At 31.1% G+C, this 15,813-nt stretch overlaps 2 protein-coding genes across 2 annotated transcripts in view; one reads left to right on the forward strand and one right to left on the reverse strand.

The window, feature by feature from the left end:
- Positions 1-3,402: 3,402 nt before the first annotated feature.
- On the reverse strand, positions 3,403-6,535 carry LOC111798774 (exocyst complex component EXO70A1-like). Its single transcript, XM_023682101.1, has one exon. It carries the CDS (start codon positions 5,985-5,987, stop codon positions 3,939-3,941), a length of 2,049 nt encoding a protein of 682 aa, XP_023537869.1. The 5' UTR covers positions 5,988-6,535; the 3' UTR covers positions 3,403-3,938.
- Positions 6,536-14,274: 7,739 nt separating this feature from the next.
- Positions 14,275-15,813, forward strand: part of LOC111799279 — a 2,562-nt gene continuing 1,023 nt past the window's right edge. The window contains exons 1-2 of the mRNA XM_023682760.1: positions 14,275-14,491; positions 15,351-15,813. The exon at positions 15,351-15,813 is cut by the window's right edge and continues 587 nt beyond it. Coding sequence (XP_023538528.1) covers positions 15,406-15,813 — 408 coding nt within the window. The 5' untranslated portion in view covers positions 14,275-14,491; positions 15,351-15,405. The remainder of the gene's footprint in view (positions 14,492-15,350) is intronic.

Genomic DNA, 15,813 nt, shown 5'->3' on the forward strand with positions numbered 1-15,813 from the left:
AAAGGAAGCAACTGATTATTATTATTATTATTTATTAATTTCAAATATTAAAAAACAAATAACAATTTAAAAATACTATTTGCCCTCAATTTTAATTATTTTTAAATTACAAATTGGCCAATATAATTTCTAGATGATAATTATTAATTTTGTTGGTATAATAATTCAAAATTTTAGTTTATATATTTAAAATAAAAAATATACTAAATAATATATATATATATATATATTTTAACATAATTAACTTCAAGGTGAAACTTGTAATTTAACAATTATTTAATATTTTTAAATAACTTAATGCATTATAAATAAAATCAATTACCATAAGTATAATGATAAACCCTCATATTTCTAATATTATATTAATAAAATAATAACAATAATAGACATCCACAATTTTTATAAGTAATTCAATTTTTTTAATTGTTTTTTTTAATAATATGAAAATATAAATTTGACTAAAATTAGTGGTATTAATTTTATTTTTGAAAGTTCTATTTTTTTTTTTTTTTACTTAATAGTTATGGTTTCATTTATATATTAAAAATAAGGATATTTTTAAATTTTTGTAAAGATTAATTAAAATTTTACAAGTTAAAAAAATATTTTAAAAATAAAATATAAGTCTTCGTCCATAAAGTAAGAGTATATTTAAAAATAAAAATAAAAATTTTAGGTAGAAAATATATAGGTTTGGAGTTTTTTTTATTATTTATTAATTTAGCAAAAAAAAAACACACACACCAAAACGGTGCCGTATTAAACCGGAATGGATTTTGACTGGTTCAAGATGACGTGGCAAAGTGGGGCCCAAGAAAAAACGTTATCGTGTTTGCTTTAATTGGATAAAATAAAAATGGGTCCCACTTTGTTGATATATTTAGGTAATCTTTTTTTTTTTCCTTTTTTAATTCGAATTAATATCCATATCGATTTAAATAGGAATATAATTATAGCCTAATCCTATTCAATAAATAAACATTTAAATTGAAATTTAATTCCTTTTTTTTTTTGTTTTCCTCTTTAATTTTATCTCATAATTAGAGAAGCTTTTAAATCTAGTCTTTATTAATATAATAATTTATAAATTTTTAATTTATCAGATTATTTTTTTAATTATTTTAAAAAATTATACTTATCTACCGTACATATTAATTAAAATTGATGGTAATAATATTTTTTTTAAAACTATTTTATTTTTTATTTTTGAAAGTTTAAATATATTTTTTTAGATAAATAAAAAATTTTAAGATATTTTTATTAATTTAAAATAAAAGATAATTGGATAATTAAAAAATTGGTTTATGGCTAAATAGATACCAATTAAAGTTGAAGAATGCTTATCCACTAATATTTGTCTTTTTTTTCTTTTTTTTTTTTAATTATTCTATGGGTATAATAATCAAATCTACTTTTGCCCACTGATTTTTATTTTAAAAGAATTTCATATTGAATTAAATATTAATTTTTTAGAAGATAAGATTTTGTGTCGGTCTATATATTTTTATTTTTTTTTGTTTATAATATCATGTAACCCTTCACGGCTACGACTCACTTAATGCTTTTAAGAGCAAAATCTATCCATACTGACCAACTCGAGTACTTTTATGATGTCTCTTTCTCTATTATGGTCACGTTACTTACTCAGTGGTTCTAAGAGTGGAGACCGTTTCTATACATCAACTCGTGTCCTTTCAAGATGACTTTATTGGTCGACACAGAACGTGTCGATTCAATATATTTTGTCTTCACTCACATGTTTAGTAGGAAAATTCTCAGAAGGTTATCTAACAGAGAATTACTTGTGGTTACGAGTTTTAGGAGGACTAAAATGAAAAGAAAAAGAAAGATGAAGAATAAGTTAAGATATTAGAGAGAATCTAAAAAGGGCCCAGAAAAATCTTCTTGAGCATTGTTTGTTGAACAAAATAGCCGCCATGGAGCCCTCAAAGAGACTCTCACACCCCTTCCTTGTACGGGCGGGGACGTCCATTTATTCTTCAGACCCTATTTATAAATATTCTTCAAATTAATCATTTTTTTCGGGGATAAAGTATTTTTTAAAAATTATAAATTTAAACACAATTCGCGAAATTCAATTAGTTGGTCGAAGATGTCTTAACCAGCAAGCAACGCTCGGGTTGGCTCAAGTTGGCTCTAATCGACTAATTGATAGGATAGACGATAATTGGATATGAAATTAGGTCTAATCGATTGATTAAATCTTAATGCTTGTTTAATATAAGTTAAAAGTTTGATTATTTAATGAAGAAATATCAAAATAATTATAAAATGGAAAGACCAAGAAATGGTTCGAAAAATTCTATGGTGGAGGCTGTTCTTTTTGGTAGGTGGCCGACAAAGATTCAAAGGAAGCACTTGCAAATTTTCAATTGGTTGGTTCTTTTTGGAGAATCACCGGAGGGTAAGGATAAACAAAGTAAGGGAACAAAATTTGATTGGTAAAAAAAAGTTGGTCAATGAAAGAGACTGGCCCCAAATGCTTCAATCTTTTAGAACATTTCAAAGGCAAAACCATTTCCCCATATGTGGGGAGATTGAAATTTGTTTGTATCGTTGTTTGAAATTCAATGATTATGTTTCAAACGTACCTTTGAAAGTCATTGAATGCTAAATTTTGGTTGAAACGAGTCGTTTTGGTACTGAATTTAGATGAATAATTAGGCGATTGGAGAATGGGATTCGTGATTTAGTTATGTTACACCCTGCCTATGAGCCACGAGATGATATGATGTGTTACCATGCAGGGAATGGTTAAGAGTTTGCTAGCTTATCTTTAAGCGCAGATGATATGTTATGTTACTATGTCGGGGACAGTTAAGAGTTTGCTAGCTTATCTTTAAGCGTGGATGGTATGTTATGTTACTATGGGAACGGTTAAGAGTTTGTTGGCTTATCTTTAAGCGTAGATAGTATGGTATGTTATGCTACTACGCGGGGAACGGTTAAGAGTTTGCTAGCTTATCTTTAACCATGGATGGTATATTATGTTACTATGCAGGGAATGGTTAAGGGTTTCCTAACTTATCTTTAATCGTGGATGATATGTTATGTTACTATGCACGAACAGTTAAGGGTTTGCTAGCTTATCTTTAACCGTGGATGATATACTATGTTACTATATCAGAAACGGTTAAGGGTTTGCTAGCTTATCTTTAACCGTGGATGATATGTTATGTTACCATGCAGGGAAGAGTTAAAAGTTTGCTAGCTTATCTTTAAGCATGGATGATATGTTATGTTACTATGCAGGGAACGGTTAAGGGTTTGCTAGCTTACCTTTAACCGTGGCCGTCAAGATGGGTCGTTACAGAATAAGTTTAGGACAGAGTTTAACCCAATCTTACTATAAAAAACAATAAGCATCAACACTCAATGATATGCTATGAACTTCCGGTGTCACAATCAATGAATTAAGAACAATGGCTAACTATTCTCATTATCCAGAAAAAGAACAGACAGCAAAGAAAGAATCATGAGGCATCATCACAAGCAGATAAGACTACTGCTGATGCTCATCTGGCTTGATTAATCAATGAGTGAAAGGAAATGGAATACCAATAAGTATATTTTAAAGTATCATCTACAAACCTGATCATCTATCATGGCTGTCTGAGGTTGTTTTTCATTCAGCTCACAAAGCCAGATGCAGAATCCTCGTGAGCTAGGGAGCCAGTATTTCATTCCTCGTTGCGGCTAGAGAATGATTTTAGACGCCCCATCGACGATTCTTCGGAGAAAAGCATTAGATGACGATGACAACGTATAGAAAAGCTTTTCTCCTTTGCATCAAATGAAGTGATTGTACGAAACCGTTCGAGGTGTCTAGCAATTTGGGATACAGGAGTCGAATTCGATCATCCATCGATGTGGCTTCTTCCCGGGTTATACACAGCACAAAAATGGTGGTTGGATGGTTACATAACCATGGAGTTGGAACGACGATGATCGGCTGCGCCATTGCTGAATTTCCCACTAGTCTGCCTAACTTTAAGGCTGCTGAACCTAAGTGGCTTTGGCTGATAAAGGGACAGTAACATTTTCTCCAGATTCTGTACGGTGTACTTCGCATACTTACTCGAACTCGGGTCTTGCTCGACTAGAGGACCATAATTCTGCATGTAGCTGCGATAAACAGGCACGATTGTTTGAACTATAAGCTGGCATGTCTTCTCCCTCAATTCTTTGTCAGTTATAACCCAGACTGATTGCTTCTTATACATGTCTTCAAAAGCTTCATTGAACGTCTTAAGACGTTTCTTGACGAGATCACGGGCAGTAGCACGCCCACCCGAGAACATGATCAAGCCCTCCCTGCTTAAATGGCTAGGAAGTTTACTCCAGCTATCCCTCAAGAAAACTGCAGCATAGTAATCCTTGTACTGTTCATGTTCCTTTACTTTCTCTCCCATTAGTTCTCCAACTTTCGTTCCTTTGAGGTGCTTATGTAGATGCCAATGGTTGTTCATGGCGAAAAAGTTCGACAAGGTAGAATCTTCATAAGCCTTTATCCAAGCGTCCAGATTCTGCTCGATGGCTCTAACAAGGTTCGTAACCTCACCGATAAGAAGACCCTCTTGGAACTTTTCCTTCTTCCAACTTCGGTGAATGACGAGAGCTTGGGTCAGGATCGGCCGATAATCGTCACTGAGCAGTTTATTACTGTAATCAATAATGAAGCTAACCAACCTTGGAACTGCCCCATCTAAAGGTGGAGAGTTTTGCCTCTGTAACTCCACCTGAACTAGAAGTTCCCAGAAAATCTCGGCCACGCCATCGATAACCCGCTTAATGAGATCCCGAGTCAGGTTTTGAATTTCCAAACACGCAGCCCCGCCAAAGAGCCGATTAAAGTCGAGTCTCAGTTTGTTCAAGGATGCAAAGATATCTAACAACTTCAATAGCTTAATAGGATCGTTCTTGCTCTCTGTTACAGTCTTCCCAAATTGAAGAAATGCAAGAATACCTGCTTGTGTTACTATCTTTGCAAAGCAGCCCATCCAAACATCCAATCCAATCCTCTCAAAAACATCATTACAAAGCTTGAACTCAGCTTCAAACAAGTGTTTCACAGCAAACTCCAAATGCTTTCCCCATTTTGCAATGTACCCTTCAATGCTCTGCACATCGTTGAACTCGGAAACCGATATCTCCAAGTAATCCAAATCAAGAGCCTGCAAACTAGCCCTAACGTTAGAACTACGAACTTCAACGTAAATGGATATGCATCTATCGAGTCGTTTATTAGCAATCAATCTCCCAAGAATAGCCTGCAATTTTTGAATAACAGTCACAGGCAATGGAGATGGAGCAATGCACGCCTGCTCACCGAGCGACGGGGAAGACGACATGGGAAGGGGCACACTGTGCTCCGTTAAAAGACGCCTAAACTCGTTCTCTAGTTTATCTAAAGCAGCATTCAAAAGCCCCCCATCAAGCCGAATTCTATCCTCATCACTCTGCAAATCCCTCAAAATTTTCAAAGATTTCTTCAAATTCGCAAGATATCTCTCATCAGCAACATTATTATCTTCCAAATACTCAACTATGTCCTCTAACCACTGGATTGCAAGTCCACAGTTATCTCCCAAGAACCTCAATGCCTCTTCCATACGTTTCAACACCGACAAATAACCAGGCAGATCATTCCTCGGGTCCGATAACAGAGACTTTTCAAGGCCATGAACCGCATCAAAAACCTTAAGCACCGCCGCCGCTGGGCCAACAGCTCGATTTATATGGCCACCGACGGCGACGAGAGCTTCCTTATCAGCACGAATAGGCCGAACAGCTGCTTCTAAAGTCGGCAATCTTTGGCTAATATCCTCCAATCTCGACCCAGCTTTCTGCAACGCAAACCCTAAATCCCTAGATTTCTCTAAACTAGCCTTCAACGACCTAGTAGCAGACACCAAATTCTCAATACTTCCCTTCCCCTTCCCATCAATCGACACCGGTGCCGTCATTTTCAACACAAAACCCTAACACCTCGATAACCAAAATTTCCAGAATCAAAAACTTGGATTAAAAAACGAAATCAATAGCAAGAAAAACAGAGGGAAACAATAAGAAACAAACGAAACGAAGATTCGTAAATTTCACGGAAATTTCCATGGGAATCATCGAACCGGAGAAAATCCAAAATCAAATAGAATAAGTACAAGAATTAAACCCATGCCACAGTGTAGCTCCTTCTCAAAAGGGAAGAAAATCCAATCGCCAAAAAAGAGAAAGATTAGCGATAAACAAACCAGAAAAGCCAATGGCGATGAAATGAACAGACCAACCACTGAACAAACAAACAGCTGAGAGAGAAAGATCGAGAAGAAACTCAGATGGCGAAGAGAAAGAGAGGAAGAAATCTGGAAATTGAACTGAGTTGACTCAGTGAAGTGAATCGGAAGAAGAAGAAGTAATTCGGAAATGGAGAGACCTGAGATTCGGAATCGGAGTGTAAGGATTCGATGAGAGGGAGAAAAGAGAGTGTGAAAGTAAGAGGATGAAGAACACGCTTTTTGACAGCCTCGAGGAAAACCATTTCTCTTTCTATAAATAATTTAAATTTTTTTTTTAATTTCTTTTAATTTATTAAAACCATTTCTTTTTATAATTATATATATATATGTATATATACATTAAGGCGTTAGGGTAAAGTGGTTTACATTGACCTTAGATCAGTACGTTTTCAGTAGGTCGAGCATCTAAGGATTATGAGCAGGTGATTGGAGGACTAGACTTGAGTATACCTGGAGATTGGATTAACCTCGAAGAGTTAGTCTCGAGTATCCTGAAAACACGACATGAAATTTCCGTGCTTTAATCTCCCTAACAAACATGCATGAGTCATCGAGTTAAGCTTAAGACACTAGAGTTAAAGCGGTTTACACGATGACTTAGGTCAGTACCTTTTTCAGTAGACCGAGCATCTTAGGATCGTGAGCGGGTGATCAGAGGACTAGACTTGAGTACATCAAAATATTATATTAGGTTTGAAATTTAAACCATCTAGATGCTTCTAATAAGCTAATAGATCGCCACATCATCTATATACATATTATATATATATGTATATATATACTTAAAACCATTTTAATTAAATATTTATTAATCAAATATGTAATTTAATTAAATTTATAGAGCTTGAAGAATTCTATTTTTATTAAAATATTAAAAATAAAAATTTCTATACCAAACTTTTGATTTTATTGAGTATTAGAAATTAATACATTATGAAAATTAAATAAATCACATAAAAACAAACTAATATATTAAAATAAATAAATAAAAAAATAAAAAAATAAATATATTATATATATTAAAAAAAGCAACCAAATCTCTGTCCAAGGTCACCGACAAAATGCCACCCCATTAGAAAATAAAAGTTTCACAAATAGTCCCTATCTAAGAATTCTTTACGAATATTTTAATAATTGATTGAGACTATTTATAATACAAAAAAATTTAAATTATAAAAATTAAATTTTAATTTTTATAAATACGAAGAACTAAACTATTTATAATACAAAAAAATTTAAATTATAAAAATTAAATTTTAATTTTTATAAATACGAAGAACTAAATTAGTATTCCTTACTTATAAACTCATGATCATTTCTTAAATTAGTCGATGTGGGACTTCTATCATCCAACACCTCCCTCTCGAACAAAGTGCGCCTCCCCTTAATCGAGACTCGACTCCTTTAGAGTCTTAGTCATTTTTTACTGCCTTCGAGGAGGCTTGACTCCTTTTCTTTTGGAGTTCTTTGTTCGATATTTGAGGATTTACCAATCTGTCAGCACGACTAACTTTAGGGCATGGCTCTGATATCATGTTAGACAAACACGACTCTCCACAATTGTTGAGTATAAGCTCTCATGACTTTGCTTTCGGCTTCCCCAATAGGCCTCAGATCAATAGAGTTAGTATTCCTCGCTTCCTCGCTTATAAACCCATGATCATTCCCTAAATTAGTCGATATGGGACTTCCATCATCCAACATATATAATATTTTAACGAGATGAATTATATTTGAATTATTTAATTTTATTTTATCAATATTATATATAATTGATGCTAAATTAATAAAATTATCCCTTAATAAATATCCATAAATTTCTAAATATTTCACTGGTACCCTTACATTTTCAAAACCGTCTAAAAAATACTATTAATTCGGATAGAAACGGTTAATATTTTCTTTCAAAAATACCTTTAAACTTTTAATATTGTTTAAAAAATACCATCAAACTTTAAAAAAATTAATTAATATTAATATCCTTCATCGTTAGTATTATATTTTAAAAATACTAATAAAAGTTGTAAAATAACGTTAACACTATTTATTTGTATAAAAAATATTTAAATTTTTTATTATTGTAAATATATGAACGAAAATCATATGAGAACACTTTCTAAATTATTTATTAATATTTTTTTTTTTAAAGTTCATAACTATTTTTTTTCATCCTAATATAAACGATAAAAATGTGTTTTTAAAGTTAATTTTTTCTAAGTATTAATAAAACTTAAAAAAATATATATATTTTTATTTATTCAAAACTAACAACAAATTTATTTTTAATTTTTTTTAATAAAATTATTATGTTTGAAATTTTTTAAATAAATTGTAAAAGTTTTAAAATATTTTTGTTAATTTAACCTATAATTTATTTAATTGAGATTTTAAAAAATTAAAAATATGGGAATGAAAAAGAAAGTGGAGCCCACCTCGAGTGGGACCCATAAAATAAAAAATAATAAAAAAAGGAATTTATTCTCAAGCACGTGTAAGCCATAGTTCTTTATTCTCCCACCCATTTTCACCTGCTTCACCCAGTTCTCACCAGTTCTACCACCAACAAAACTATAAATTTTTTATTTTACTGTATAAAATAAATAAATACATTATTAAAATAATAATTATAAAAATAAAAATAAAACTTAAAATATTTTTAATAATATAAACGGTACAATATTCATTATAAATTTATAAATAATGGCAATATTAGTCGAGAATAATAAATTCAAATATTCACGGACTAAAAAATTTAATGAATGGACCCTCAACTATTTTATATTTAATTTTATAAACTACTCGCTTTAATGATTCGTGTTCTTTAAATGATAGTATGATCGAGTTAATAAGGGCAATTTTTTTGGTAAAGGGAATGCCCTTTATCGATGGGACCTAGATTTAATGCAGAAACTATTAAAAATGGGTTGTATTTTAAATTAATATGGCCCATCAGCCTTTAAAATCATATAAAATTAAAATTTATAGTTACTTTATGATTTGTTGTATTAAATTATGGTTTTCATGATTAATGGTAGCAAATATATAAAATCATACACAAATAATCAAATGCTAAAACTTAGGTTAAATAATAATAATAATAATAATAATATAATGATTTTTTTTAGTGTTACGTCACCCAAAAATAATCCGATTTAAATTCGAGTTGGATTAAATTCAATCCATTGTCTTAAAATTAAATTGGGTTAAAGATCAATAATTTAAAAAATGTTATATATATATATATATATATAATTTTAAAAATTTTAAAAGTATTAACATATTTTACCTTAAATTCAAAAAATATTTTTCCCATTAATATTTGAATCAAAACTATTTATCGGTACTTTATAAATTNTCCGAGTAAATTTCATAATTTTTATTATTTATTCTCCAATAATTTTTACCTATAAATATTAAAATAAATAAATGTTTTACCTATAAATATTTTATATTTATTAAGAACTAGATGACTCGTACCGGTTCATTATTCAATTTTACAATCGATTCGAATTCTAAGATAATGCCGATTCGTTGAGACCATCCGACTGGCCAAACATAATTTGCATAAACTGATGTGGGCTGGACCATAAACGGGTTGAGTGAATATATATGGACCAACCTCAGGCTCATAAGCCTCGTTGACTGAGCTGGAGGTACGAGAGTCAATTTAGACGACTCGGTTTGAATGTTCAAAAACCGTCCCAAATCCATTTAATATATGATTATCACAAGAAAATCAGATTTATTAACTAATAATTAACGAATTAACAAATTATCAAGAAAAAATCTATGAGATGTAAATAGACAATTTTCGACCTTATATTAACCATAATTTTTCTAAAAAAATTTTGTTTTATAAATATTAAGGAAGAATATATTTTAAATACGGTACAAAGGATATTAATAAATTTTTTAAAAGTTTAAAGATTAAAAATATTAATGAAATATTTAAAAATTTAAAAACATTTTTTTTATATAAATATAAATTTTTATTCATGTTTTTATTAATTTGCATCAAGGTTTGAATTTAATAAAACTATAAAATGAATTTAAATGTATAAAAAATAATAATAAAATAAATATTTGCACAATTTGCATAACGTGACCAAGAAAAAAGGGGAAAAAATAAATAAAGTAAAAGATGGAGGACCAAAGTACAAAGTTGAGATACGAAGTATGATTTTTTCTTCGAAACGAAGTATCCACAAATAAATAATTTGTTCCGACAAAAAAAATATTAAAATTAATATATATATATATATATATATATATTTTTTATCTTATCAAATTAGACTCGGAATAAATGTTCAAATATTTATTTTGTATAATTTTTCAATAACTTCACGTATTAATTTAACCTATGCAATTAAAAGATATATCGAAGAATAATATTGATTATGTTGGGTTTTGAAGGATAGTTCATTCTAACGAGTCACTCCGTCTCCGGGACGGATACGACTTCTTCTAGTGCTAGAAGACAATTGGAAGACACTCGAGGTTAGAATATGTCGTGAAAGAAGCATACTGGTCGTGCTTTGACTGTGTCTCCGAATCACAATTGAATGTAGATATCATGAATGCGAGGTGCAGGATACCAGGTATCAATCTACTCTAGTAATAGGAGAACGGAAAACACTCGATCAGCTGAGCGGTTGTCAACCAGCAACTTTTTGTATTCATGGGACAAGCAGACAAAGAAGTTTTCTTCATCCCTGTCACTTGTCACAATGCTCGGTCATTGTCTGATAATATCATTTAATTGTGAAAGATAAGTCAATTTAAGTATAATTTAACTAATTAAGACGACGTTCGAGTTTTCTACTTGTTATAAGTAAAATTATAAATTTAAAATTAGGAAAATAAAACATATTTTTTAATTCATTATTGAAAATTTAAAAATTTAAAGGTATTTTTATAATAAAATACAAATAAAGGATTATATTTAGCCAATTATCAGTCTCCAGCTGTGCAACCAAAATTAGCAAAATTCCAAAATCTGAACTGGCAGAGCTTAGCGTAGTATCGAGGTACCAGATTGCTACCCCTACTGGAAAGTTAACTGTGGTAGATGAAATATAATCATGGTTAGTGGATTTGTGAGTTAATAATAAAAATAGGAAAATACTCTTAAAATAAAATTTTAAAAAAATTATTCAATGAAAACCGTTGATATTAGTTTAAAAAATATATTTAAACCTTAAAAAGTTTTAAAAATACAAATTAACTTATTTAAAAAAATACACTTCAAAAACATTTAATCTTTTTTAAATAAATTTAAAGATAATTAATACATATTTCAAAAATAATTCAGCTTCAAAAGTAATATAAAATAATTTATGGGAAGAATATTAATAATTAAAAAAAATAACCTTTTTTTTAATAAAGATAAATGGTATTAATGCTAATTTTAAAATTTAATGAGTACTTTTTAATTATAATACAGACCATAAAAATATTTTTTAATTAAAAAATAATTAATTTTAAAGAGTATTATTATGGGTATTTTTTATGAAACAAATTAGAATTTATTACGTCTAAAATTAGTGGTAAAGTATTTTCACGAATTTTTTAAAAAATTTAGGAATAAATTGAAATTTTTAAAAATTTTAAAATTTTAAAGATAATTTTGAAATAAAGTAAAAAACAATACACCATTTAAATTAAAAAAAAAAAAACAAAAAAACAAAAATTTAGAAAACTTATCCAAAAATATGTTTGACCCATTCAAAGCTTGATTTTTTTTTTTTGGAAAATAGCTTCATATTTATTTTATTTAGAAGCATGTGATAGAGAGATTAAAAAAAATATAAATTTATTTATTTATTTATTTATTTATTTAAATAACTCAATTTAGATACCCAAATCCAAAGGAAAAAGTGTAAATAAAGCAATGATTTTTATAGATACCCAAATCTTTTTCTAATCACATTTTCATTAATTATTATTGTTTTTATAATAATGGTTGATGTGTTTAATTTAATTGTTTCGATATTATTATATTTTTTTTTATTTTAATCATATTTTTATATAATAAACCTATTCTAACTCAATAATATTTTTTTTAATTATATTTATTTAAATCTTATTTTTAATAAAGATTTATTTATTTTAAATATTTCATTAAATTTTATAACTAAATTATATATGTATTAAAAATTTATTTCTAAAAGTTATTGGATAATATATAAAAATAGAAATAAATCGACCTATGTAAGAAAAAAAAATATTTTTTGAATTAACAATAATATAATTTCAAACAACTTCGTATGAACATCTCTGCTCGTTCAAATACAATTCTATTAAAACTGAATTATTTAACAAAATTAAACGAACGCTCGTCAATTATTGAGTCATTTTAAAAATATTTGGAATCTAAATACACATGATTTTCTTGCTTCAAGAACAATCCAAAGATATGTTCAAAAATTAAAGCAATTACAATATAACTTTAGAAAATGTATTATAATTTAATGAATATTTGATTTTTTTAATTAATTTATGTATAAAATTAAAATTGAGATCTATAGACTCTATACTATTTAAAAAATATCCAAATTAGATATAAAATAATAAAAAAATTAATGAAGAAAACTTACGAGAGAAAACATGTGAGATCGTACGTTTGTTGGAGAGGGAAACTAGTGCTAGCTAGTACGCTGAGCCTCAAAGGAGGTAGATTGTGAGATCTCATGTCGGTTAGAGAGGAGAACGAAACATTTTTTTTATAACTGTATGTAAACCTAACTCTAAAATGCGTTTTAAAACCTTAGAGGAAGCTCAAAAGGGAAAGTCTAAAGAAGACAATATGTAGTAGCGGTGAGCTTGAGTTGTTACAAATGGTATCATAGTCAGACACTGGGTAGTGTGCCAGCAAGGACGCTGCGCCGTAAGGAGGTGGATTGTAAGATGCCACGTTAGTTGGAGAGGGGAACAAAGCACTGGACACTAGCCCTTAATGGGGTGGATTGTGAGATCCGGCGGTGAGCTTCAGTTGCTATAAATGGTATTAGGGCCAGACATTGGGTGGTGTCCCACCAAGAACGCTGGCTCCCAAGGGGGTGGATTGGAAGATCCCACATCGGCTGGAGAGGGGAACAAAGCACTGAACTCTGGCTCTTAATGGGGTGGATTGTGAGATCATGCGTTGAGCTTGAGTTGCTATAAATGGTATCATAGCCAGACATCGGGCGGTGTACCAGCAAGAACGCTGACTCCCAAGGAGATGGATTGTAAGATGCCACATCAGTTGGAGAGGGAAACAAAGCACTGAACTCTGGCTCTTAATGGGGTGGATTGTGAGATCCCGCGGTGAGCTTGAGTTGCTATAAATGGTATCAGAGCCAGACATCGGGCGGTGTACAGCAAGAACGCTGACTCCCAAGGAGATTGATTGTAAGATGACACGTCACTTGGAGAGGGGAACAAAGCACTGGACTCTGGCCCCTTAATGGGGTGAATTCTGAGATCCCGCGGTGAGCTTGAGTTGCTATAAATGATATCAGAGCCAGACATTGGGTGGTGTACCAGCAAGAACATTGGCTCCCAAGGGGGTAGACTGTAAGATCCCACATCGGATGGAGAGGGGAACAAATCACTGGACGCTGGCTAATGGATATACCTAATGCGCCAAAGCGGACAATATCGGTTAGCAGTGACTTAGACAGTTACACATAGTATTTGTTAATGGTGGGTTTAAAGGGGGTAGCAAACATAAATTAAGAATATATAAGGAGTAAAAATATAATTTAAAATAAATGAGGGGTGGAAAGAAAATTAAAAAAAATATTTATTTTTGTGTTGGTGGGGTTTGGGGGTAAAAAGAAAAGGGGAGAAAGTGGAAAAAGGAAAAAGTGGAGGGGGGGAATTGCAAAATAAAAGTACTAAAAATGGGAAAATGAAGAAAAATACGTACAAAATAATTCCCTGCCAAAAAACAGTACTGCACGGCATTGCATTAGTAGAGAGGTAAAGTTGTGGCGTTCTCACAGAGCTGAAAGAGGTGTGTTTCAGAAGCTCACTGTTTCACTGATTTTGAGGCCATTTTTAGAGACCGAATCAGAGAAAAGAGTCGCTCACAAGTTTCACAGTTCGCCACACCAATACCCATTTTTTCTCTTCACAACAACCCCATTACTCAACTTTCAAATCTCTTCCACACAGATTTCGAAACCCAGGTAAAGATTTCCTCTCTGTTCTTCAATCTATTCATTGTTTTATGGCTTCCCCCCTTTTTGATTTTCAAATGTTTCTGTAATGCCCTACAGAAATCGAGGCTTTCTGTTCTTTGAACGCCTCTTGCGGGTTTAATCTCTCCTCCGATTGCGTTTTCCTCTCTATTCTTGCGATTTCTCCGATTATCGATTGAAACTATTGGGGATTTTTAATTGTTTCTGCATTTTGAGCTTTTGTTTATGATTGTTCTTGAGATTTTTCATCTGGATATTGTCCATTTCAGTCGATTATTGATTCAAACTATTGGGGATTTTTAATGTGAAGTTGATCGAGACGAATGTTTCTGCATTTTGAGCTTTGGACTATGATTGTTCTTGAGATTTTTCGTCTGGTATTGTCCATTTCAATCGATTATTGCTTCAAACTATTGGGGATTTTTAATGTGAAGTTGATCGAGACGAATGTATCTGCATTTTGAGCTTTGGACTATGATTGTTCTTGAGATTTTTCATCTGGTATTGTCCATTTCAATCGATTATTGATTCAAACTATTGGGGATTTCTAATGTGAAGTTGATCGAGGCGAATGTTTCTACATTTTGCGCTTTGGATTATGATTGTTCTTGAGATTTTTCATGAGGAGATTCTTATTGCTATTGGATCTGATTCTGCGTTTATATTTAGTTCCTAATCCCTAAAATGTTTCAATCTGTTCGTTTTCTTGTACTTCTAATTACATGAACTGTGTTCTTATCAATTAGCAGATACTAATAATGTTTGTATTTACATTGGTTTCTGCTGATTCTGATGGATTTCTGAAACTATTTGTATTTGTCAATGAACACAAATGCCATTGATTCAGAACAAGAAGCTATGATTTTGCAGGGGTTGGTTTTTCAGAGCGGCAATTCGAAATAATGCTGAGAAAACGAACAAGGTCGGTTCAGAACGATCAATATAGAATGAATCAGCTGAATGTTCCTTGTTCTAGTTCGATTTTCAAAAGATGTCACATGTTTACTGGCTTATCTCCTAAAGGTTTAGATTATGATTCAGCTAAAAGTCCCACTTCTCCTCTTGATTTTTGGGTATTCCCTCTTAAATCTCCTAGATCATTATCCAATGAGAGCCATAGAAGGAACTGGGATTGTAGTAAAGTAGGGCTTAGCATTGTAGATTCCTTAAACGACGATGACAATGAACTATTTGGGAAAGTTCTTCGATCATCGGATAGTAAGACCGTTCTTTTCAGACCTCGAATTGTCGCTAAGAACAACTTGGATCGTCCTTCAAGAGCTATTCTTTTTCAAGGACCGAAATCCTTG

This window comes from Cucurbita pepo, chromosome LG07 (assembly GCF_002806865.2).
Source record: "Cucurbita pepo subsp. pepo cultivar mu-cu-16 chromosome LG07, ASM280686v2, whole genome shotgun sequence".
Taxonomy (NCBI): Eukaryota; Viridiplantae; Streptophyta; class Magnoliopsida; order Cucurbitales; family Cucurbitaceae; genus Cucurbita; species Cucurbita pepo.